This window comes from Marmota flaviventris, chromosome 11, assembly GCF_047511675.1.
Source record: "Marmota flaviventris isolate mMarFla1 chromosome 11, mMarFla1.hap1, whole genome shotgun sequence".
Classification (NCBI taxonomy): Eukaryota; Metazoa; Chordata; class Mammalia; order Rodentia; family Sciuridae; genus Marmota; species Marmota flaviventris.
The window spans coordinates 18,317,763-18,343,070 of NC_092508.1; the positions used below are offsets into that span (position 1 = coordinate 18,317,763).

Consider the following 25,308-nt stretch of genomic DNA (forward strand, 5'->3'; position numbering starts at 1 on the left):
CACCTGAACAAATTAACAGAGAGAAAAGTGGCCAACTGAGGATCCAGACTTGTCTCAGTCTATTTGAGCTGCTATAAAATAAATCATAGCTTGGGTGTCTTATCAACAACAGAAACTCAAGTTCAAGGTGCCAGCAGATTCAGTGTCTGGTGAGGGCCGCCTTCCTGGTTCCTGGTTCTATCTTTTGGCTGTGTCTTCACATGGTGGAAGGGGTATGTTAGCTTTCTGGGCCTTTTATTAAAAAAAGGGCATTAATCCCATTCATGAGTGGTCTGCCCTTATTTACCTCACAAAGACCCATCTCCAAATATCATCACCTTGGGGTTAAGTTTCAACATATGAATTTTAGGGGGACACAAATATTGACTACAAGACTATAGGGCCTGGCCATTACACCAAAGGATCCCTGAAGAGGAGACTGATGGTTTCCTATGAGGGAAATTCCCTTTATCAGGCCAAGAGAAGGACCCACAATGTAAAGCTCTGGGTCATAATAGTGAGAATCCTGTCAGCTGGGAATTTACTGTGGACAAAAAAGGTGACCCAGAGGACCCAGATCCCCTTGCTGAGGCCTGTGCTATTGGAACTGGCATTGATCTGACCCTTCATGTTCCCTTCAAAATGAACAGTGCTAGAGCAAAGGCCCAAGTCCCTCCTTTCCTAAGAAGGATCAGAGGACTCATGTCCTGATCAAGGTATGCTGGGGAATTGTGGGCAATCAAGGTTGTTAAAAACCTTTTCAGCCTTTTCAGACACTGAGGCACAAGTCACTAGGGTGCCGAGAAATTTCCATAGGTGTCGTCAAAAAATTACTTTAACTGATTTTGGAAGCAACTCTTCCAATTGGTCAATGGACAGGTATAATTTGGGGGTATTTCTTCTCCAAAGAAACAGAACCCATGGGATGTTTGCATACAGAGAGGTTTATTTTAAGGAAGGAGCTCACATGATATGGAGGTGGCAGGACTGAAATCTGCAGGGCAGGCTGGGGATTCCAGCAGGAGTCCATGCAGAGTCTGAAAACAGTCCAGAGGCAGAATTTCATTTCTGGGACTTCCGTCTTTTCATTTAAGGCCTTCAACTGACTGGATGAGGCCCACCCACCTTATGAAGGATAAACTGCTTTATTCAAAGTCCAGCAATTTAAAGGTTAATCACATCTAAAAGACACTTTGCAGTTGCACCTAGACTGGCATTTGACCAAACAATTGGTTGCCATGGAAGTGAACACATAAAATCAATGGACACAGCTGATAAGTGTTTTTGAGCCAATATAATGTACTATGGAATGGATATGTTAAGTACATGGAATACAGAACTTGATTGTAAGGGATGTTCCTAATGGAGAAATGTCACAAAACAGTAATAGGGGGTCAAGTCAACCATGGGGAGGCCACTCAGATCCCTGAGTACAGCCATAAACTATCAATAAAGTAGTACAGGATGCCGGGGAGAGGAGGGTAAAAGGAAGACCACCACCTTGTTAGAGAACTGGTAGAGGCATCATGCTTAAAGAAACTCTCCAGCAGGCCTGGGGTTGTGGCTCAGTGGTAGAGTGCTTGCCTACCACGTGTAAGGCCCTGGGTTCGATCCACAGCACCACATAAAAAAAAAAGTAACTAAAATAAAGGTATTGTGTCCATCTACAACTAAAAGAAAGTATTTTTTTAAAAAAGAGAGACACTCTCCCTCAGAGTGAAGAGACTCAGGCCACTTGAGTCACTCAGCCCCAGAGAGTTTTGTCTTCTAATGTGTCAGTGACTAACAACCTTGGAGGCTGGAATCTGTGACAAAAAGATGTGGCTAGTAGCCTAATGGCTCTCTAAGGTTGTGGAGGTGGATCTTGCCTGATGTCACCCCTTTCCCCCACAAAATGCTGCATTTGAGAGAAAATAACTGACTTGTTATAGAACACTGTTAGACACCAAGAGACTGATGATGTTCAAGTATTGTCATGCCCTGATGTCACTATCTGGGATGGGCAGAAATGAGAATACCAACAAAGGAGGCAATGCATGTTTATGTATGATGAAAACACACACACACACGCACACACACACACACAGGAATTCTCCCTTAGCCATACTTTCCATGGTTTCAGTTGATGGTGGACCCACAGACCAAAAACATTAAGTGGAAAGAACATTCATATAAATTTTTTACAATATATTATTATAGTTGTTATATTTTTATCTTACTTATTGTTGTTCATCTCTTACTGTGCCAATTCATGAATTAAGCTTTATCATAGATATTTACATATGGGAAAAAACATGGTACATATAGGGTTCAGCATTATCTGTGGTTCCACGCATCCACTAGGGGTCTGGGAATGAATACCTGTAGATAAGGAAGGACTATTATTAAGCCTCTTTCTTAAGCGGAAGTGGTATGTCTACGAAAGAAGTAAACCGGGTTGGGGTGGATCTCCTAAAAATCAAAGAGAGAGATCAGTAAGAGGAAAGAGATCAAGAGGTGGGGGAAGGGAGGTAGACAGGCTGGGGAGTGATATTGGCCAAATTATATTGTTATATTGTGTGCATATACAAACATGTAACAAATACCATCATTAAGTACACTATAATGCACCAATAAAAATTATGTGAAAAAAAGAAGTAAACCAAACATTAGCTAGTCATTTTCTAGGAGCTGATCCAGATTCAGGGTCTAGGTCAGCACCTTGGGTTTCTTGGGCACTTCATTGCCCTGAAATTATTGATGGCTCCTGGGCCTGATTCAGGGAGGGATCAGCTAAGTTGAAAGCATGTGGGGTATACTGAGTTACTGCTACTGCACAGTCCCAACAAAAACTGTTCAAAACTGGCATGAAACCAGGAACAGTGGCACATGCCAGCCGTGTGGGAGGCTGAGGCAGGAGGATTGCACCTCAACAACCTAGTAATACCCTGTCTCAAAAATAACAAAATATAAAGGGCTGGGATGTAGCTGAGTAGCACACCCCTGGGTTTAATCCCCAGCACCCCCCAAAAAAAATTGGCATGGAAAAGAGAATTCTGTTCAGTGAACACAGCTGTAGCACTAGGTTTAAGAAAAAACACTGAAAAGCACTTTATCACATTTTCACTGACTCATGGCAGTATGGATTGGTGCCTAGCAGCAGGATCAACTGGTTGAGCAAGTCTCAGCCTCTCTGGAGATAAACATTATGGCAGCAAATCACACAAGACCACCACACCTCTCCCTACCTTCGTGATCTAAACAGAAGCCCACAGAAAAAGTCACCTAGGGATGAACATCAGTGGAATCAACAAGCTGGTTAGACAATAGTCACATGGATACACCATCACAGGGTATGGTAACTCATGTACAATTCAAGATTGGGGGCCAAAACAAAATCTAATGGTTACGGCACATGAGTTCAAGAAAGCCTGGCAGATCTGACCAGATTGCAAGCCACACAGGCCAGTGGTAAGGGAAACCCTGTGACACATAGTGAAGGGCACTGGCATTAACCTGTACTGTAAATAAACTATTAGATCCCTTGCCATTTTCTCAAGATTACTGCTGGGTATTGACTGTTATAAATATGGCACCATTATTTTCATCCACACAGTAGATGTGGCAAATTATTCACAGACCCTTAGATGGACTACAGTACATATGTGGATTCTCCAAAAGCATCCAATCAGATGATGGTGCCACCTTGATAGCAAAAAGAATCCAGAAGTGGCAATTATCTGAGACACTGACTGCACCTTTCATGCCCTATATTATCCTTGGGCAGCAGCAAGACAGAGCAGGTAGGACCCTGATTCTCCCAAGGTTTCCACCTGAGGGAAATTTTTTTTAAAATAAAAAGTTCTCACCAATGACCAGGTTAAGGAGCTGCTGACTCCTCCCTATAAGCTTTCCCCAAACCACAACATATGCAACATCCCTGAACTTGACCCATATATGACCTTCCTAAAGTGGTGCTAGTGAGTACCTCTACCATCTTTTGAGAGTCAAGTGCAGAGGGACCCAAAATGCATATGCAGATCATCATATCAAGTGCTCTTCTTTGAAGAGCTCAAAGAAAGGACATGACTTGTGCAGAAATCCTGAGCCTGTCACACCCATCCTTTGCTCCTCGAATCTTCAGAGGACAGTCAGGGGACTCTAAGCCATGTACTATCTCCTCGAGCTAAGAGTTACAAATGGACTCTTAACTCATTATTTTCATCATCTCATTCATGGTACACCTAAAAAACTTAAAAATGAGCAACAAATATACCACATAATAACTTTGAAATAAATATTTATGTATTTAGAGTTCTATTCTTTTGAGAAAATAGGCAAATGATTATGATAATATTCATATAACATAATATTAATGACATAATTGATATAATTAATGATAATAAATTATGCAATAAGCTCTAGATTATGATTTCCAACCTATTTTAATGCATCCATGTCAATTTCATTGAGATATCTGCAGAATTGAAAACTTGGGACTTAATGAGTTAAAAGAGAAACTAAAAAAGATTAACTAGGTCACCAAGACTCAACTGCCACTGGATCACATGCTTAAGAAAGCCGATTTGGATATGAATGTGGCAATTCATCATAAGAGTAACTCACATTGAGCATGATTTTTAAGTATGAGATTGAGGAAGTGGAAAGAGAACCTGATTGGCTGTAAGAGACACAAACCAGATAGTTAACTCCTCTCATTCTGCTATCTTTCTTCCCATTCCTTCTCCTTAGGAAACTAAGCTACTGGAATTTGCAAAGTAGCAAACAGAATTAAGAAGTGAATGGCTTAAACTTGGTGCTTCTTTTCCACCAGCTATGCTTGCTGTCTTGGGCAATCATGGATAGTGATGATAATGATCATGTGTAGAAGGTGATAATTCCTAAGATGATCCTCATGTGGTCCACACATCAGAGGGTGGGAGACCATCTAAGATGCTAGAAGGCAAACAAGAAGAATCTACTGAGCCAGGTGCAGTGGAGCACTCCTGTGATCCAGCTACTTGGGAGGCTAAGGCAGAAGGATCATAAGCTCCAGGGCAGCCTCAGCAACTTAGCAAGATCCTGTCTCAAAATTAAAAATAAATAAAAAGGATGGAGATGTAGCTCAGTGATAGAACACCCTTGAGTTCAGTCAGCTCTTATCCACAGGGTACCTAACACACTCTGCCACCATTCTCAACTTGATTGCTGGCAAACAAAGAATGTGAATCTGAGAATACATAGAAACTTCCTACAGACACTGACCACAGAAAGTGTCCCCTTCGCAAAAGATGACAGAACAAGTACTGGGCGCAGTGGGGCACCTCTATAGTCCCAGCAGCTTGGGAGGTTGAGGCAGGAGGATCACAAGTTCAAGGCCAGCCACAGTAACTTAGGAACATCCTGTTTCAAAATAAAAAATAAAAAGGGCTGGAGCTATAGTTCAGAAGTAAAGTGAGTTACTTTCAATTACCAGTGCCTCCCTCCCCCAAAAAAGAACATTATTAACTTTCTGATTTGGTCTCTTTGGTCTCCTCCTGTTATTGTTGGCCTCTTTTGGACACTTGTCACAGGTTGTTCCAAGGTTGTCAGCCAGTTCCTGCCGGCTGGCTGATTAGGTGCAGGTGATGACAGCTTTCGTTGCACTCCAAATGGTGCTGAGCTGCTGTCTGTCCTCCAAATAGGCCTGACCAACCTACATGGAGTCATGGCCGTGCCCACTTTCATCTAATGTTGCCTAAAACAAACAGAATAAGCTGGGTGCGGTGGTGCATGCCTGTAGTCCCAGCTACTCAGGAGGCTGAGGCAGGATAGCAAGTTCAAGTCCAGGCTGGACAACTTAGCAAGACCCTGTCTCGAGTCTGGGATATAGCTCAGTGGTAAAACATTCACCTAGCATGCACGAGGCCCTAGGTTCAATCCCCAGTGGTGAGTGGGTGGGGAACTGAGATCCTCTGCAACAAGACAGATGGGAGGTCTGTAAAGAGCTGCTTGAGGCCACCTCTTCTACTCAACCCTCATCTCACCTGGGAGACTGTCATGAAACTGCATCTCATTGCCTCCCTGTGAGTTCCCACAAGACATGAGCCTTCCAACCCGGCCTGCCTCAGAAAAGAGCTACAGAGCATACAGTCCCTTAGCTGCAGCCTGGAAGGGGCTTGATGGCAGCAAGGACACCCTACAATCCATGCTGAAGTCATCTGTCTCCTTGTGTTTTGGTGTTGTCATTTGGGGTGTGTGGGACAAGGTGGGTGACCCCTTTGGCTTATTCGTTTTTCACTATCTATGTAGGTAATAAACTGTCTAAATCTAAGAGTGGCTCTTTGTATCTTTACTGGCTGAATCTCTCAGGCCTTGGCTTTGACGTGTCTTGTGTGTATGAGCTTACCTATATTTTCTCATCAGTTAAAAGAAGGAATTATAATACTAGTGGACCCCAAAGATACATGGTGGCTAGCCTACGTGTTAAGGGTAGATAATCCCAAGTGGGCCCTGGAATCTGTTAACTAAATGATAAGGATGGTGTCCAGAAAGCACTAATCTGCCTCCAAGGCAAAGGGTTGTAATCGGAGAGGTGCAGAGGCTGGGAGTCAGGGAGTAGAACTGAAATCTTACGTAATACGCACAAACTCTCTTTTTAAATTTTATTTATTTATTTATTTTTTGATGTAGGAAAAATAAAAAGCTTTCAGCTGTTCAAAGTGTTGGGAACCCCCAAATTTAGACAACTGAGCTCTGAATTCTGTGTACTTTTAGAACTCAAGAAGTGACAGAGCCAAAAAGTGGAAACAACCCAAATGTCTATCAATGGACAATGGCTAAACAGATTATGATGTATCCCTACAATGGAACATTATCCAGCCATAAAAACAAATGAAGTATTGATGCTGCAATATGGATAAAGCTTGTTGCAAACATTAAGTAAAAGAAGCTTCTCATAAAAGGCCACATGCTGCAAGATTGCATTTCCATGCAATGTTCATGACATGCAAATCCATAGACAGGAAGTAGATTAGGGGTCACCAGCAGCTGGGAGAGAGATGAGTAAATGAGGGGTGACTGCTAAGGGGGTACCAGGTTTTTCTCTAGGGTGTTGGTTGCACAATGTGTAAATATACTAAAAAACATTTAATTATAAACGGGTGAAAAAATGTGGTACATATACAGAATGGAATTTTACTCAGCATTAAAAGAGAATAAAATCATGGCATTTGCAGGTAAATGGATGGTGTTGAAAAAGACAACACTAAGTGAAGTCAGCCAATCCCCAAAAAAACAAATGCTGAATGTTTTCTCTGATATAAGGAGGTTGACTCATAGTGGGGTAGGGAGGGGGAGCATGGGAGGAATAGATTAATTCTAGATAGGGCAGAGGGGGAGGGAAAAGGGAGGGGGCAGGGGATTAGCAAGAATGGTGGAATGTGATGGACATCATTATCCAAAGTACAGGTATGAAGACTCCAGTTGGGTGTCAACCTACTTTATATACAAACAAAGATATGAAAAATTATGGTATATATATGTAATAAGAATTGTAATGCAAAAAAAAAGTACATGTATAAAGGCATGAATTGGCGTGAACACACTCTATACACAAAGACATGAAAAATTGTACTCTACATGTGTAATAAGAATTGTAATGCATTACGTGTCATGTATTTAAAAACTAAAATCAATAAAACTAAAAAAAATTAAATTAAATACAAAATAATAATAATAATAATTATTATTGTAAACGGGTGAATTGCATAGTATGTAATTATCTCAATCTGTTACCACAAAACACAAAAAGGAACATTTAAGTTACCTGAAATCTACTTCCCACCAAAAATCTGATGACTGCTCTTGGTTGTTAAACTAATTGGGGGCTTGTTTGGTTTAGCAATAGAGGCTCCTTGGGGAAGCTCCCATCTCAGCTAAACACGAAAAGCACAAGAAATAGCCCTGACAACTAGGGCGAACTCACCAACGCCCAGCACTGTTCTGCCAGGGTCAACAAATCAGGCCCCCAAAGCTAGCAGCCAGCAGTTGGATAAACAAGAGTGACCTAACTCCAGGCACAGGCCACCAGTGTCTATATGGCTGACAGATGACAGAAAGAAGGCCCATTCTGGGTCACAGGCAGGGGAATACAGCAGGGAAAGCCCATCTGAGTGCTGCCAAAGTGTCATCAGGAGTTAACCCCAACCCCTCACACAAGTGCAATCCACAGCTCCAAGTGACAGGAGGTGCCAAATAATTAACAGCATTCCCAGCTTCTCCTTGCTCTGCACCTTGCCGTGAAGGAGCTCTCCAAGATCAGAGCAAGCTGGTGGCGCAATTTGGACTCAGGATGAGTGGAATTACTTACATTCTTTTTTTTATTTTTTCAATTTTAGTTGTAAATGGACACAACACCTTTATTTTATTTTTATGTGGTGCTGAAGACAGAACCCAGTACCTCACACATGCTAGCTAGGCAAGTGCTCTACCACTGAGCCAGGACCCCAGCCCACTATTCTTTATTATGAATATGTTAGTGTTGAAAATTCAGTCAAAAACACCCATGTACCCACTTTTCTCAAATTAAGACAAGTTCATATTTATCATATTTGCTTTAAGTATTTTTCAATACTTATGTATTTATTTTAAAATTATAAAATGAATTACTGAACTTAAGTATTACATAGTAGAAACTAGATATTTTAAAAAGACTTTATACATATATGTTTATACATATATAATAATATCTGGTGGAAACTTTCTTCTTTCTTTTTTTTTTTTTTTTTTTTGGTTAGGGCTCTACCACTGAGCTACATCACCAGCCCATATTCTTCAAATATTTTTTAATGAAAAATTTCATACAAAGTCCCCTTTTTAGTCTTCCTTAGTCCTTTTGCCCTTCCTCCCCAGAGTAACAACTACCCTGAATTTGAAGTGCATTCTTCCCGTAAATGATTATATAACTTTATTATACACACACACAGAAAGCACATATACATATCAACATGTAGGTACACATGGATATGTATGTAGTTATCTAATGATAACTTATAGAATTTCTATGTGGTTTATAATTCATATAAGTAAGGCAGAAGGATCACAAGGTCAAGGCCAGAATGATCAGTTTAGTGAGACTTTATCTCAAATAAAGTATAAAAGGATGGAAGAATAGCTCAGTGATAGAACACCCCTGGGTTCAATTTCCCCGGTACTACAAAATACAAACAAACAAAAAATAAATCATAGAAGTGGTCTTCTATTGTATATATTATTCTGTACTCAACTTTGCTTTGAGTTTTCCATATTGTTGATGGACATTTCACACTTCTGATCTTTTTTTTTCTTGGTTTGGGGATTGAACCCAGGGCTTCGTGCATGTTAGACAAGGACTTTACCACAGCCCAGCCATAATTTTTTATTTTATTTTATAAACAAAGCTTACAAAAAGACATTTTTGTGTATGTCATTACTTCAACACTCAGAAAAGTTTCTGTTTCTCTGAAAGAATATAAAGATGTGTACCAGAGAGGTGGATAGTAAGAATTTCCCTCTGAGGGCTAGGGCTGTAGCTCAATGGTAGAGCGCTTGCCTTGCATGTGTGAGACCCTGGGTTCAATCCCCAGCACCACATAAAAATAAACAAATAAAAATAAAGATATTGTGTCCATCTACAACTAAAAAAATATTTTAAAAAATAATAATTTCCCCTGATTTTGTGACCTAGAAAAACAATGGGATATAATGGGATGAAGGTAGGGGAGCATCCCAAAGTGATTCAAGAAGAAGCTGCACCTGGGATGCCCTCAGGGAGACCCTCAGAAAACCAAAAGCACTGTCCACCCCTGCGGCCAGCTCCCACAGCAACCAAGGGAAACTTCAGGGGGCTAGAACAACACAACGTGGCCTGCAAATCCTGCCAGGCTGATCAGTGAGAATATCAAAAAAGAGGCAAAGGTCAAAAGAGGATTCAAAAGTAAAGACTCAGAGCCCAACAGGGATACAGGATGGGAATGGGTGTCAAAAGATTCCCAAAATATTATGTTGGACAGAGATACATATAGTCAACCAGGTTTTATCTCCTGCTCTCAATTTCTTTGCTTTTTTGTTTTCTTTTACACTCGTGGGTACTGAACCCAGGGGTGCTGTACCACTGAGCTACATCCCCAGCCCTTTTTAAATTTTATTTTGAGATAGTGTCTCATTAAGTTGTCCAGGCTGTCCTCAAACTTGCCATCCTCCTGCCTCAGCCTCTCAAGTCACTGGGATTTTTTGCCTGGCTGCTATTGTTTTTGTTTTGTTTTGTTTTTAATCACAAAAGGTAATAAATATGTGGACACAGTTAAAATCCAAAAAATGTAAAAGGGTGTTGATGGCAAGGATGTCTTCCTCCTGACTTTCATGTCCGGAGTCCAAAACCCCTATACAGAGGCAACCCTTGTTGTCCATTTCTTGTGTGTTCTTCTAGAGATTTTCTTTGTCATCATTAGTAGTTGTTCTCATGGTGCCAAGGACCTAGGGCAGGGTCTAGTGCATGCTAGGCAAGTATTCTACCCTTGAGCTACACCCCCAGCCCTCCAGAGGTATTTCATGCATACACAAATATACATATAATCATATCTGCCTCATACTCTTTCTTTATCCACAAATGATGGCACATTACATATTTTGGCACCTTACCTTCTTCCAACAATTCATAGTAGTACAATGGATTGCCCCATTCTTTTTAGAGGTTGCCTAAAACCCCATCTTGTGGATGGGCCATAGTTTAATTAGGCTTCTATTGTGGAACATTTAAGTCACTCTAATCTTTCCCAGCCGCATAGAATGCTGCCTTAAACATTCTTCAGTACCTCACTGACCACAGTGGTGCTGTAAGATAAAACCCTGGCAGCGCAATTGTTAAGCTGGTATGAGCCCTGCATTTTTTACCTCCATACCTAGCCTCAAATTTCCCATTCTTGAGGCTTAAAGGCAGTGGATTCCATTCTCCCACAGCCTAATAGAGAACCTGTTCATGTCTGCCAAATGACACTGAAAAACACACCTATAAGCTCTGGTCGGCGTAAAGGTGTCGGGGAAGAAGATCTATTCAATCAATAAAAAGAGAATGTGTTAACAGAATAGAGGTGATCATTACTAAATGCAGAAGACAGGGAGCCAAACAGCAAGGCTGTAGCAGCATTCACCTCTCACTCTCCAAGGGAGAGCCCCACTTCACCCAAGGGAGGGGCATCTGAGAAGCTCATTCAACCAGGTTTCTCCATGGTCTAAGTGGAATTTCCTTCCATACAATTCCACTCCTTTAGTTCTGGGTCCTTGCATACAAGCAGTCTACTAATGTAGTCATTCACTTTTCTCCCTAGGTACCTGGATCCTTGGGACAATGTAGTGAATTAAACATGGCTACAGATTCTTGGACATCTCTTCCCTTAGAAAGTCTACGTCTTCTCTAGAGCCTGTGGATGCTGCAACTTCTCTGATGAATGAAATATAGTGAACATGCTGTTGTGCCCATTTCCGGGCCCAGGCCTTAAGAAATGGATAAATTCTACTTTCTGTCTCTTAAACACTTACTCAGGACTGCTAGCACTATGTAAGAAGACTATCTTAACACCTCCATGCTGTGAGGAAGCCCAAGCCAGCCCTGCGAGAGACAGAGACCCAGCTGTTCTAGGCCAAACCAGCCTGGCCACCAATCACGCCATGGAAGAAGGCTTTCTGGTCATTCCAGCCCCAGCAGATGTGACATATCAGTCAAAAGTCAGACTTGAAGTCCAGACATAAGGCTCCACTTGAGCAATTCTTCAGCCATTTGAACTGAACCCCCCTCGACTCCCTCATGAAATAGAGAAAAGTCCTCTTCATGGTACCCTGCTCAAATTCCTGACCCACAAGATTGTAACTCCAGCAAAATGTTTGTTATTTTAAGCCACTATATTTGGGGATAGTTCATTATGCAATAATACAGAACCAGAACAGGGCATGTTTGCATGACAGAGTAATATGACCCTGAGGGGACTGATCACCTCACAAAATAAACACGGGGGCACTCCAGTCCACACAGTTGTTTCTGTGGGTTTGGTCAATGTGAGTCAATCCCCAATAATCTGCCCATGCTGATTGTGCTGACAAAGTTTAGCTTCTGAGCCAGGTGTGATGGCATGTGCCTATAATGCAAGTTATTAGGGAGGCCAAGGCAAGAGGATTGCCAAGTTTGAGGCTGGCCTTGGCAACTTAGTGAGACCCTGACTCAAAAGAAAAAAAAAAATAAAAAGGGCTTGGAGTATAGCTTACTGGTAGAATGCCCCTGGGTTCAATCTCCCCCACCCCCACCCCGACAATTTAATTTCTGCACTAGAAACACTAAGAACTGAAGGGCCAGGCTCAACCGGTCTGCCTTCCTCCTTCACTGTATCTCCTTCACTCTATCTTAGGTCAAACTACCCAGAGCAGGGAGCTGGGAAGACAAGTGTCACAGAAGTTTACCACTAGGAGCGTCCACTGCCCACTGCCACTCCTGAAACCTAAGACCGTGCCTGGTGCTGCAGGGACACAGGTGGAAAAGATGTAGGCTCAGCTCCCAGAGCTTTACCAGCCCAGTCTCTAAGCCATTAAACAGGTGATGACAAGAAACATGATACATGAAATGACAAATATGTGCTCAGGCAATCGGGGTCCACAGAAGGGACCAGTCCAGGTAGTCCACAATCCCACAATCAGAGCTATAGAACAGATAAATCTCACAATTCTCAGAACAACATCTTTGAAAGACAAAAGTTTGGTAGAGATTTAACATATGTCAATGTTTCTTTTTTCTACTTTTTTTTTTTTGTGTGTGTGTGTGTGTGTGTGTGTGTGTTGGGGATTGAACCCAGGTCCTTCCCAAGCTTGGCAAACACTCTACCACTGAGCTATATCCCTGTCCCTCTGGCACTGTTAACATCATTGTTTGGCAGTTCCCTTAAATGTTTCAATGCTTCCCTAAGATGACTGTATTATTTTTATGTGTGATAATGTGGGGAGTTTTGTCTGTGTTTGTTTTGTGAGGTTTTGGGGGGATTTTTTTTTCAGCCATGTTGGGGACCAAATCCAAGGCCTGGAACATGCTGGGCAAGTACTCCACCAGTGAGCTATGCCCTCAGCACCTCTGCTTTAAAAAAAAAAAATAAGGATGCAGAGGACTTCATAAGTTGGCTACCCTGACACCCCTTCCTCTTCTCCCTTTTGGGTGGGAGCCACCCAGTTTGGGTGGGGGGGCCTCAACCCTCACTTTAGGAGTGAAGCTGCATAGGGCTAAGCTAATTAAAATGTGTCTCTCTCTCTGTTCTGGCCATTATGATGGACTCCAGGATGGGCAATTAACCCAGGCCAACCTAGTCAACCAACTTCTACAAGACAGCAGAGCCAAAAGAACTGCAGAAAAATAAACTGTAGCTTGATGACTTCATGCCTCTTGCTATGATTTGATTATATCTTGATCCCCAGAGATTCATGTGCTGGAAACCTGGTTCTGAAACTAATAGTATTAAAAAGTGGTGGGACCTTTAAGGATAGAACTTCATGGGCTAGAGTTATGCCTCAGCGGTAGAGCACTTGCTTGGCATGTGTGAGGCCCTGGGTTCAATCCTCAGCAATGCATGTAAGTAAATAAATTAAATTAAAGACTAATTGACGACTAAAAAATATTTTTTAAAAAAGAGTAAAACTTCATGGGAGGTGACTGGGTCATAACCACCCTCATGATGGAAACAGCTTAGTTCCAGTGAGCAGAGCTAGCCTCTCCCAGCTCTATTTCTTCTTATCTTGCCATGTGACCTCTCTCCGCACACATACTTGCCTCCTCTCCTACTTCTCCACCATGTTATGGCACAGCCAAGAGGACCCTCACCAGTCACTGGTACCTCATACTCTTTGGATTTTTCAGAATTATAAGCTAAATAAACCTCTTTTCTTTAAAGTTACCCAGCCTCCGGTATTTCATTACAGCAACACAAAACGGACTAAGGCAGAAAATTATTACTGAGTAGCATTGTTGCTATGATGATACCTAAGAACATGGAAGTGGCTTTTGAACTAGGTAATGAGCAGGGGTTGGAAGAGCTTGGAGTCGTCCATGGGTCTTTTATTTAAACAAAGCACTGTGGGCAATTCTGGTGAGGATGCAAATAAAGAGACTTGGAAGGAGCTACATATTCTTTTTTAAAAATATTTTTTAGTTGTAGATGAATTCAATACCTTTATTTTATTTATTTGTTTTTATGTGGTGCTGAGGATCCAACCCGGTGCTTCACACATGCTTGGCAAGCACTCTACCACTGAGCCACAATCCCAGCCCAGGAGCTAGATATTCTTAGAGATTGCCTAAGTTGTTGTGACTGCAATGATGATAAAAATGAGGACAGTAAAGAACATGCAGACAAGGTCTCAAATAAAAAGGAAAAATATATCTTATTGGAAATCAGAGAACAGGCCATCCTTGTTATTAAGTAGCAACGAACTTAGCTGAATTGCATCCATGCCCTACAGCTTTGTGAAAGGCCAAATTTAGGGTGATGACTTAATAGGTATCTGGCAAAAGAAATTTCTAAGCAAAATACAGAAGGAGCTGTGTGGGTACTTTAAAATATATATACAGTAAGCCCCTGTCTCAAAATCAAAAAGGAAAAGGGTAGGGATGTAGTTCAGTGGTAGAACAACCCAGGTTTAATCCCCAGTACCTCAAAAAAAAATGCTCAACAGAGCCACGAAAGTGATGAAGCCATAGCCAGGACCCAAGACAGCCAGGGCAACCAGTGACATGCAGCACTCACCTGAGAAGGTCACAAATGCCTACATGAAACCCAGCTGTCCTCCTGCATCAGCCTCTGGAATTCAGGAAGTCTGGGGCAGGAAAGGGGGAGGGGGAAGCAGGGCTGCCTAAGAGGCCCATTCCCCACCCCAGTGTGCACAGGACGTAGGACTTGGAGCTTTTAAGACTTAATGTCTATGCTGCAGAGTTTCAGTCTTGCTGGGGGCCAGAGAATAGAAATGTTTATCCTATCCCTGCCCTGCCATTGTATCGGAGAAAGACAAAACTTGTTTTTTATTTTACGGGTTCACATCTGGAAGAAGTTTGCCTGTGTCTCAGATGAAACTTCAGACTTTTTTGAGTTGATACTCAAAACAAATTAAGATTCCGAGAACTATTGGCCTGAATGAATGCATTGTGCAAAGGACATGAACTTCACGGGCCAGTAGTGGGTGTGCTTTGTCCCTTCAAAGGTTTGTGTGTTGGAAACTTGGTTCCCAATGTAGCAGTACTGAAAGGTGGTGGGATTAAGAAGAGGGGCTGAGTGGAAGAAGTTTGGGTCCTGACTATCACAGGGGGATGCTCTCACAGGGGGAATTAGTTCCTACAAAACGATGCTCTCACAGGGGGAATTAGTTCCTACAAAAGTGAATTTTTATGAAAGAGGAAGCCTGGCTCCTTCCTAGTCTCTTGCATCCTCTCACTATTTGACCTCTCTCTGGCATACCCTTCCTGTCATGTGATGCCATCTGCCGTGGCATACACAGAGATACCAGAGCTGACCAGATGGGGCTGCAGACCTTGGACTTTTATCCTCCCAAACTGCAAGCTCAGTAAACCTCTTTTCTTTACAAAGTACCCAGACTTGGATACTTTGTTACAACAACACAAGACAAAGACAAATTTCTAGAGAAATTACCCTTGAAAGACATTCAATTATTGAAGTTTTTCATCCTATGAGCATATAAAAGTGCTTCAGATTTTAAGCCAGTATGAATAGTAACCAAACCAATTCTAACTGATTTGTATCATGTATGTCACTGAAACACATCCTCTTCCTCAGTAGAGCAATTGGGTTTTGCAGATGTACAACACTCTGCTCTTTACTTACACCAGCCTTTGTAACGGGGAGGGCTAATTTATTTTCCATGGGGCAATTCAGGTTCGAGTGATCCAAGATCTTTGGGGGCTCTCCTTTAAAAGACCACACATCCTGGGGTTTCTCCAGCTTCCTCTTCCTCATCCCAAGGCCATCTAGAATTTCTTTGGTAGCTGCTCATCTAGAGCCAATCTCCCTCTGAGAAATTCTCAGTCCATAGCCTTGGGCATTCACTGGGCCTTTCATATTTCTAGAGAATTGAATTGAAGGGGAACTTCATGGGACTCTGGTTTCTGGGCTTAAAGGAGTCAGATCCACAGGGAGTAATTTCTTAACCCTCTCTCAGTACCTTCTGATCTGTCCCCCAAGCCTTAGAAATGTGAATCCAACAGGGACCTCAAGAGAGACACAGCCACATGGGCAAGTGCAGAGGATGCAGCTGTGATCCTCCCTAAGTTAGTTGCTTTGGAAGACTGTGGCAGCCAACATCACTGCAGATGATTCTGCATCCTCTGACAGTTTGTACACTTCCATCTGTCATTCTCTTCCCAAGACAGCTCTCCTCACTCCCAACCTCTGTCCCCCTTCTTTTATTGGAGGGTACTAGGGGTTGAACCTAACATTCACACATACTATGAAAGTGCTCTACCGCTGAGCTACACCCCCAGACATTTTTATTTTGTATTTTGAGACAGGTTCTCACCAAGTGATTGAGGCTGCCCTGGAACTTGCTATCCTCCTGCTTCAGCCTGCAGAGTAGCTGGCATTACAGGCTACCTTGCCTATCCACATGAAGTTTAGCCTCCAAGTCTCCTCCTTGCTGATGCCTTTCTTATGCATACCACTCATGCGCACATTTTCCCTACAAACTTCCAGTTTGTGACGTGCCTCTTTTGGCCCAGAGTTAACTTCCTTAACTAAGTCTCCTTTACTTTTGTCCAACGTCTCCCTCACCTTCAGCTTCTGGGTCCCATTGCCCCACTCCCACCCTCAGGTCTCATGTCCCCACCTGGTTACCTGGAGCTCATGCAAGCGCAGTACATAGCCTTGCACGAACAGCTGGAAAAAAAAGCGCAGCTGCCCTTGCTTTGGGAGCTCGTCCAAGCTTCGCAGCCGCCGCCGATCGCCAGGACTGGCTCCTGGTCCCTCGGCTGCCTCGTCCGCCGGGAGGGTGGCAGGGATCGCAGCTTTGGCTCTGGCCCCGTGTGGGCAGAGGCCACGGCCGGCCGCTCGCGTGGTCAGCAGCGCCCACCTCAGCCTCGCGCAGCCCAGCGCAGCCATGGATGGTACTGGGGAGGCCGGGCACCCGGGCCAGCCTGGGAGGCTGAACTGAGGGGCGGATTCAAAGGCAGGGGTGACCCGGGGGGTGGGGGTCGGGGGTGGGGGTGGGGGTGGGGGACGGGCCAAGGAAAGGCGGGCCAGGCTCCTTCCTGTTCACTTTTGTCGCGGTCCCCACCCTTGCAAAGGGCAGCCTAGCGAACACACTGCAGCCACCTTCTCCGGATGGAAGCTCCGGGCCCGGGGACAAGGTGACTTGGCGGGACCCACCTCGCTCCGGCGCTGCCTGCCTCCCCCACCTCCTCCCTAGCCCACGCTGCCGCAGACGCCCGAGGAAAACTTTTTACTGGCTCTGAACCGTGGGCGGGAGTCCTGCCCTCCATTTCCAGGAGCTGCAGGCCCCACCCCGTGAGATCCGCCTTCGCCGGCGGGCCGGGCGCCATCGCCCCAGCGGTCCGCACTTCCCGGACCGACCTGGAACCGGCTCCGAGGCTCGGCTGCCCCGTTGGCTTTTCCTATTGGTCTCCAGCAGAGATCCTGGAATCGGAGCGCTGAGCTAGGAAAAAGCCAAAAAGGTCCAGCGGCCAAGGTCATCTGACCCCTGGAGCTGGGAAAACGAACAAAGAAATGAAATATTAGTGAAGTTTTAAAATGCACCTCCCCAGCCCATCCGCTAAAGCAGGATGTTTCAAACTACAAATTGAGACCAGCATTAGTGGGTTGTGACAAAGATTACTTTCAATAAAATGAAAAGAATAAAATAGTACCAAAAAGGAAAAAAAAAAAACTGTAAGAAGAAAAAGTTTTGTTTAATGAATCCTTTGTTTCATGCATATTCAAAGTATGGTTTTCAGCCAGGCACGTTACACAGGAGGCTGAGGCAGAAGAATCACAAGGTCCGGGTCAGCCTCCACAACTTTGGGAGATCCTGTCTTAAAATACAAAATTAAAAGGTCTAGGAATGTAGCTCAGTGGTAGAGCACTTGCCTAGCCTAAGCAAAGTTCTTGGGTTCAATCCCCAGGACTGCAAAGAAGAAACACCTCATATAAATATTAAATAAGAACAGAATCAAAGGTTATTTAGCCCACGAATGAAGAATGCAGCAGGATAATAAAACTGGCTTTAAAGACATCTAAAGAATTGTTTGTAGCCAGCCAGAGGAAAAAGGGACCTCTTAAATTCAAACAATTAGACCGACAGTTGATGTGACTGGTTGTAAACTTTTTGTTTATACTAGGGTGCATAGTTTTGTAACCCAAGTTCACCCCAGGGTGAGTTGCAAAGCCAATAAGCACAACCAGGAGGAAAAAAAAGGATAAACAAAGACTTTTTGCAGCAAGTAATGACAGTGTTAGAGACAACTCTCAAAGCAGTATTCTACCCAAACAATTTTAGAAAGCAAGGGATTTTTTACTAGGGAAAATTATACATTTTCACATATAGGAAAGATTCATCATCCCATGTAGAGTTGGGAACATTATTTAGCGTGTTCAATTTGAGATCATACTACATATTTAAAAGAAAACATGCCACCAGATGTGGAGGTGCCTCCTGCAATTCCAGTGACTCAGGAGGCTGAGGCAGGAGGATTGCAAGTTCAAGGCCAGCCTGGGCAATTTAGCAAGACCCTATCTCAAAATAAAAAACAGAAAAAGGGCTTAAGATTTGACCCAGTGGTTAAGTACCTCTGGGTTCAATCTCTAATACAAAAAAGAAAGGGGGGAGTACGGTGGTACATGCTGTAGTCAGGAACTCTGCAATTTGGCAACTTGGGAGACTTAGGCAGGAGGATTGCAAATTGGAGGCCAGCTTGCCAATGTAGTGAGACCACTTCAGAAGGAAAGAAAGAAGAAAGAAAAAAGAAAGAAAGAAAGAGAAGGAGAGAGGGAGGGAGGGAGGGGGAGGGAAGAAAAGAAAAGAGGGGGATGTAACTCAGACATAGAGCATCCTTAGATTTAATCCCCAGTACTGCCAAAAAAAAAAAAAAAAAAAAAGTGCAACCCCCCCACCCCCAGTCACACCTCTGGGCAGAGAATTTAGTATTATGATGAGCAAAGACATATTAGGTCACTTAAAAAGAATGAATATAAAAAGGTGAGGATTTGACCCAGTGGTAGAGCAAGAGCCATGAGCAAGGCCCTGGGTTCCATTCCCAGGTTATTTGTGGCCCGGGTGAGAGGTTTGGGGGTGGTGTTGAGTTAAAGGACTCTAGAATTTAGGCTGGTTCCTTGTAAACTTCTCTGAAGGGCCTTCTTCTGGGCTTCCACCTAAAAATGCCTGCCTAGCAGCTAAGTTTCTTGAATTTGTGTCTAAACGTCTTTCATCAGCTTTGGGAGTTTTTTCTGTATAAACATTGCTTTTTCCTATTCTTTCTCTTCTTCTATGACTCAACCTATACTTGTGTTAGAGCTTTTTCACTGTGTCTGTGTCTTCTTTATCATGATTATTATTTGTGTGTGTACATGTGTGTGTGGTGCTAGAGATCTAATGCAGGGCCTTGTACATGCCAAGTATGCACTCTATCACCGAGCTACACCCCAACCCCTTTTCTCTCTTCTAGTTCATTAATTTTTTGATTGATTGATTGATTGCAGTACTGGGGATTGAACCCAGGGGCACTTTACCATTGAGCTATATTCCCAGACCTTTTTCTTTCTTAAAAAAAAAAAATATTTATTTTATTTATTTTAGTTGTAATTGGATACAATACTTTTATTTTATTTATTTTTATGTGGTGCTGTGGATTGAACCCAGGGCCTCATACATTCTAGGTGAGCACTCTACCACTGAGCCACAATTCCAGCCCTCTTTTCTTTTTAAAATTTTTGAGACAGGGTCTCAATAAGTTGCAGAGACTGGCCTCTAACTTGTGATCTTCCTGCCTCAGATTCCCTGGTAGCTGGGATTTGGGGCATGAGACAATGTTCATTTAATTCTTTTTAAAAATTAATTAATTGTTAACTGATGCATAAAAATATAAGAATTGCACCTGTTAGCCGGACGCTGTAGAATATATTTGTTACCTGGGAGTCTGATGCAGCAGGATTGCAAGTTCAAGGATGGCCTGGGTAACTTAGCAAGACCCTGTCCCAAAATAAAAATAAGTAAAGAAATAAACATAAAAATTAGGGCAGAGGCTGTGGCTCAGTGGTAGAGCACTTGCCTAACTTGTGTGAGGCACTGGATTCAATTCTCAGCACCTTATATAAATAAATAAAGTCCATTAACAACTAAGAAAATTTTTAAAAAATTATACATATGTCCCATGTGATGTCTTGATACATGTATATGTTGTGTAATGTTTAAATCAGGGTAGCATATCTCCTCAAATATCTATCATTTCTTTATGGCAAAAACATTCAAAATCCTTTCTCCCAGCTTTTAAAAATACATATCCTTTGAATTCTTAATTTCCATTTTTGTATTTTTCAGTTTTCAATTTAGATTAGTTTGTTAAAGCCTATGTCCTTTTTTATAGTCTCAGTTTTAGGGCAAGATTCCTAATTTTCTCTTTTATATCTCCTTTAATTTTGTAAACACAGTTGTTTTAAGAATTATGACCAATAACTCCAATATCCGGAATCCATGTAAGACTATTTGTATTGTTCGTCATTTCTGGGGATTTTTGTTCACATGGCCATATTTCTTCCAGGCCTGGTTACTTTTGATTGTATCTAAAAAATATAATTCAAGGGGCTGAGGCTGGAGCTCAGTAGTAGAGTGCTTGCCTCACATGTGCTAGGCACTGGGTTAGATCTTCAGCACCACATCTCAAGTTTCTAGTAGAAATTATCTGAGATTTAAGGTAACTTCGTTTTCCTTGGGGGAAGACTTACTTCTGCTTCAGACAGTTGTCTGAAGGTACTGCAATCCAGGACCCCTTGGTGTAGTTTCAGGCCTGCGATGCTTTAAAGCTGAGGGAGGCTTCAGTCCTTCATCCTTCTGGGTCCCACCCTAAGTTCAAATATTAGAGATCCTGGATTCCAGCTTTTCTTCACCCCACCTGAGAGGTTCTTGCCCTCAGCTTCCTCTTCTGAAAATGGGAAATACTACAAATAGAAAAGTTCTCCCAGATGCCTGATTTATCTCTGGGTTTTTCTGATAATTGTTGGTAATTCTTCATTACCTTGTTTGTTCTCTGATGCTGGTGTCTTCAAGTAAAAGTTTTTCGTATTTTATTCAGCTTATCAAGTTATTCCCAGAAAGTAGTTCTAGTATCAACAGTTGAAATCCATTTTCTACTTTTATCTTTATTAGTCTTCCCTTTACCCTACCCAGCCTACACCATGTCTGGATTCATTTCTTCCTTTCTTTCTTTTTTTGGGGGGTGGGGTGGGGTGGGGGTGGGTATTGAACCCACAACTGTGCACATGCTAGGAAAATGCTCTACTACTGAGTTACATCTCCAGCCTTTTTATTTTGAGATAGAGTCTTGTTAATTTGCTCAGTCTGGCTTCAAACTTGCAATCAATCCTCCTGCAGGGATTACAGGTGTATATCTCTGCACCCAGCAGGTATTTTACATTTTAAAAATATTTTCAAAGAATTGACTGCTTAATGAAGTTTTCTTATTTTCTTTTTTTTAAATTTTTATTAGTCATTGATGGACCTTTATTCATTTATTTGTTTATATGCAGTGCTGAGAATCAAACCCAGTGCCTCACACATGCTAGGCAAGCGATCTACCTCTGAGCCACAACTCCAGCCCAAAGGTTTCTTATTTTCTTTTTCTTTTCTTTTTTTTTTTTAGAAAGATGCTGAAACCAGAAACTTGCTTTTTTACTGAGCAGGGCTTTTGCACTGAATTTGTCTTTTTTTTTTTTTTTTTTAAGAGAGAAAGAGAGAGAGAGAGAGAGAGAATTTTTAGTATTTATTTTTTAGTTTTTGGCGGACACAACATCTTTGTATGTGGTGCTGAGGATCGAACCTGGGCCGCACGCACGCCAGGCGAGCACGCTACCGCTTGAGCCACATCCCCAGCCCCAGTTTTCTTATTTTCTAACAAATGCATTTAATGCTGTACATTTTCATGTAATACTATTTGGATGCATGCAACAAAATTTAATGTATCATTTCCTTCTACATTCATTTTCAGTTTGTGATTTGTATCTTACTCTAAGAGTAAAATAGAAAGTGATTTTACTTAAATGTGAACAGTTGGGGGGTTTTGTTTGTTTTGAAAGGGGGTCACTCTTGATATTAATTTATACTATTATTACATTATGGTGATAATACATATGTTTTACTCTTTAGAATTATTGAAATGTTTTTGATGGCCTAGAACTTGCTTATTTTTCTAAATGTTCCATGTGTATTTTATGTTTTATTTTAGGACAAGTTCTTGCGAAATTGCCAGATTGGCCTTGAACTTCCAACCTTTCTGCTGAGCCTTCCCAGTAGCTTGGAATATAGTTGTGCACCACGGTACCTGGTTCATGTGTATTTTTAAAAAATATGTAGTCTCTCTTTATTAATTTATCAATTTTGCTTTAAAATCCTTTATAACTTTACTTATTTTTGTCTAAATGATTAGTTAATTTCTGAGAGAGGTACAAGTATTCTAAAAATATTATAGAATTGTGGATTTTTTCAAATTTTCTTGTATTTTCAACAGCTTTTGTTTTATATTTTGAAGATCTGTTGTTAGGTACATAAAGCTTAATGGCTACTATATATTCCTGATGGATGTCATCATTTATAAATTAGAGACACTGGGCTGGAGATGGAGCTTAATGGTAAAGTATTTGACTAACATGCATGAGGCCTTGAGTTTAATTCCCACAACATAACTTTAAAAATAAAATAAATGTGAAATACTTAATTGTCTTGGATTTAGTTTGATTTAATATTTTATTCCTATTTTATCCTTCATGCATTTGATATGTATTTATCATCTTCTTTCCATCAGTCTAGGTTTTTTTATTTTCTTTTTTTTAAATTTAGTTGTAGATGGACATAATACCTTTATTTAATTAATTTATTTATTTTTATGGAGGGCTGAGGATTAACTCAGGACCTCACACATGCTAGGCAAGCACTCTGTCACTGAGCTCCAGCCCCAGCCCCTTATTTTTTTAATTTTAAGACAGAGTCTCACTAAGTTTCTTAGGCTGGCCTCCAATTTGTGATCTTCCTGCCTCAGCCTCCAGAGTCACTGGAATTACATAGGACTTGCTCCAACCCAGCCCTGTCTATGGCTCTTAAACATATACAAAAATGTTCAACTTTCCTTATTGTAAGACAAAGACAAATCAAAATTGCATTAAAAATTGTATCACCTATAAGTTTGGCAAAAAATAACAAATTTGATACCATCTTAAAGTTCAGAGTAGGAAAGCAAAATGAAATTGCTACAGAGTTTTCAAACTTTTAACTATACTCATCTTTTGAACAAGCAATCCTACTACTAGGGATTTATTGTACATGTATACATGCATATTTGCAAAAGCACAAATATAGAAGGATATTTGTACATATCATTGTTTGTTCATACAAAGATAATACTGGAAGCAATAGGGGACTAATGGAATGAGTTGTGGTCAATCCATACATTGAAATAATTTGGAGATTTAAAAAAGCATTATACAATTCAGCCCAAACATGATGATATGCCACAATTTTCAAGATATGTATTTTAAATGAAAAATTCAATATGCATAATACTGTATGGTAGACTACCATATAGTTAGGCCAATGCCTGCATGGACACAGAGCATGTCTGGAGGTATACAAGTAATTTGTGATAGTAGCTGCCTCTAGGACAAAGAACTCAGACATATCTTCACAGCATGACCTATGGACTCTGAATTTTGTAACATGTACACACAATATCTTGTTTTATCAAAGTGGCTCATTCAAAAGAATGCCATGAGGACATTTTCTTTTGAACTTTCTAAAAACTAGTTTCCCAATGTGATACCTAGCTGTCCATGAACTTGGTCATTTGGGTCCTCACAGAACTCAGAACTTTACCAAAGCAACAATAATGTATTAAAACAATTAAATCTTTACATATACATCACACTTCTTTCTTCCTCTCTGTTGGAGGGGATGTGATATCAGGCAATGCATGAAATATATAATTGAAAAAATACATCTAATAAATATAAAACAGTGTACATAAAAATTGAGTAATAGAAGTACGTGAAGCTCTTCAAATTCATTCATTCTTCTTCTCCTTCTTTTTTTTCTTGGATATGGATCCTACTATGTGACCAAGCTGGCCTCAAACTCCTGGGGTCAAGGGATCTTGCTGCTTCAACAGGCTCCTGAGAGGCGGGGATGACAAGTAAGTACCACTTAACCCAGTATCTTTTTCTCATTTTTGCAGTGCTGGATATCAAACCCAGACCTTGCACATGCCAGGCAAGCACTCTACCGCTGAGCTACACCCCAGCCCTTGTTTTTTTTTTTTAATTATCAACTAACTCATACATTTTTGCAATTTTGAAAATTAAACCAAAACTTTCCAAGCCTCTTGGGAGTAGAGATTTTATATTTTCATTGATTTCTAAAGTATTCAAGTACACAGCAAAACATTTTCAATATTTCAAAAATCACCCCTAATTCCACCACTTGAAATTAGGCAACAAAGTCAAAGACCCCTGCACTTACAACCCCTCAAAACAAATGCTGTTCATAGTTTCTATTTATTGTTTTTAAAATTGCAGCTAGAGCCAGGTACAGTGGTGCACACCAGTGTTCCCAGCTACTCAGGAGGTTGTGGCAGAAAGATCACAAGTTCTAGAGCAGCCTGAGCAATTTAGCAAGACCCTATTCAGTGGTAGCACACCCCTGAGTTCAGTGTTCAGTACTGGGAAAGGGGGTTGGGGGACAGAACTAACTGATCACCAGCCAAGTAATGTTGGGGGATTGATTTTTGGTTCCTGGGATCCACTTTAAATAAGGCAGAGACACTTGCCCAAACAGACAGACCATGGAGTGGTGGAGGCTCTTTGGAGAGGTTGACATTTTTGCAAGATTATCTCCGTGGTGAGACCAGAGCTCCTGATAGGGACCTAGGAGCCATTGGCTCTACTCTCTAAGGACTTTCCTGGTATGGTAAGGTGTGTGTCCTGTTCCCACCCTGAGTTTCTGCTACTGCTCATCCGTTGTTCTCTGCAGCTGGTTCCTGGACTGCAGTCATCCTGCCCTCTTCACTGTTCCACCCTTTGGATGCCACAGGTCTCACCTGTGTCTACT

The 25,308-nt window shown here is 41.7% G+C and overlaps 1 protein-coding gene across 2 annotated transcripts in view; it reads right to left on the bottom strand.

The window, feature by feature from the left end:
- The window catches only part of Cyp27a1 (cytochrome P450 family 27 subfamily A member 1), a 35,421-nt gene extending 17,888 nt beyond the window's left edge, over nucleotides 1-17,533 (bottom strand). Inside the window, exon 1 of one of the 2 annotated variants that reach the window (XM_027941785.2) lies at nucleotides 16,845-17,533. In XM_027941785.2, coding sequence (XP_027797586.2) covers nucleotides 16,845-17,108 — 264 coding nt within the window. In that variant the 5' untranslated portion in view covers nucleotides 17,109-17,533. Of the gene's footprint in view, nucleotides 1-14,750; nucleotides 14,770-16,844 lie in introns of those variants that run through there. The other variant, XM_071619609.1, reaches the window with a different exon arrangement.
- Nucleotides 17,534-25,308: the final 7,775 nt, after the last annotated feature.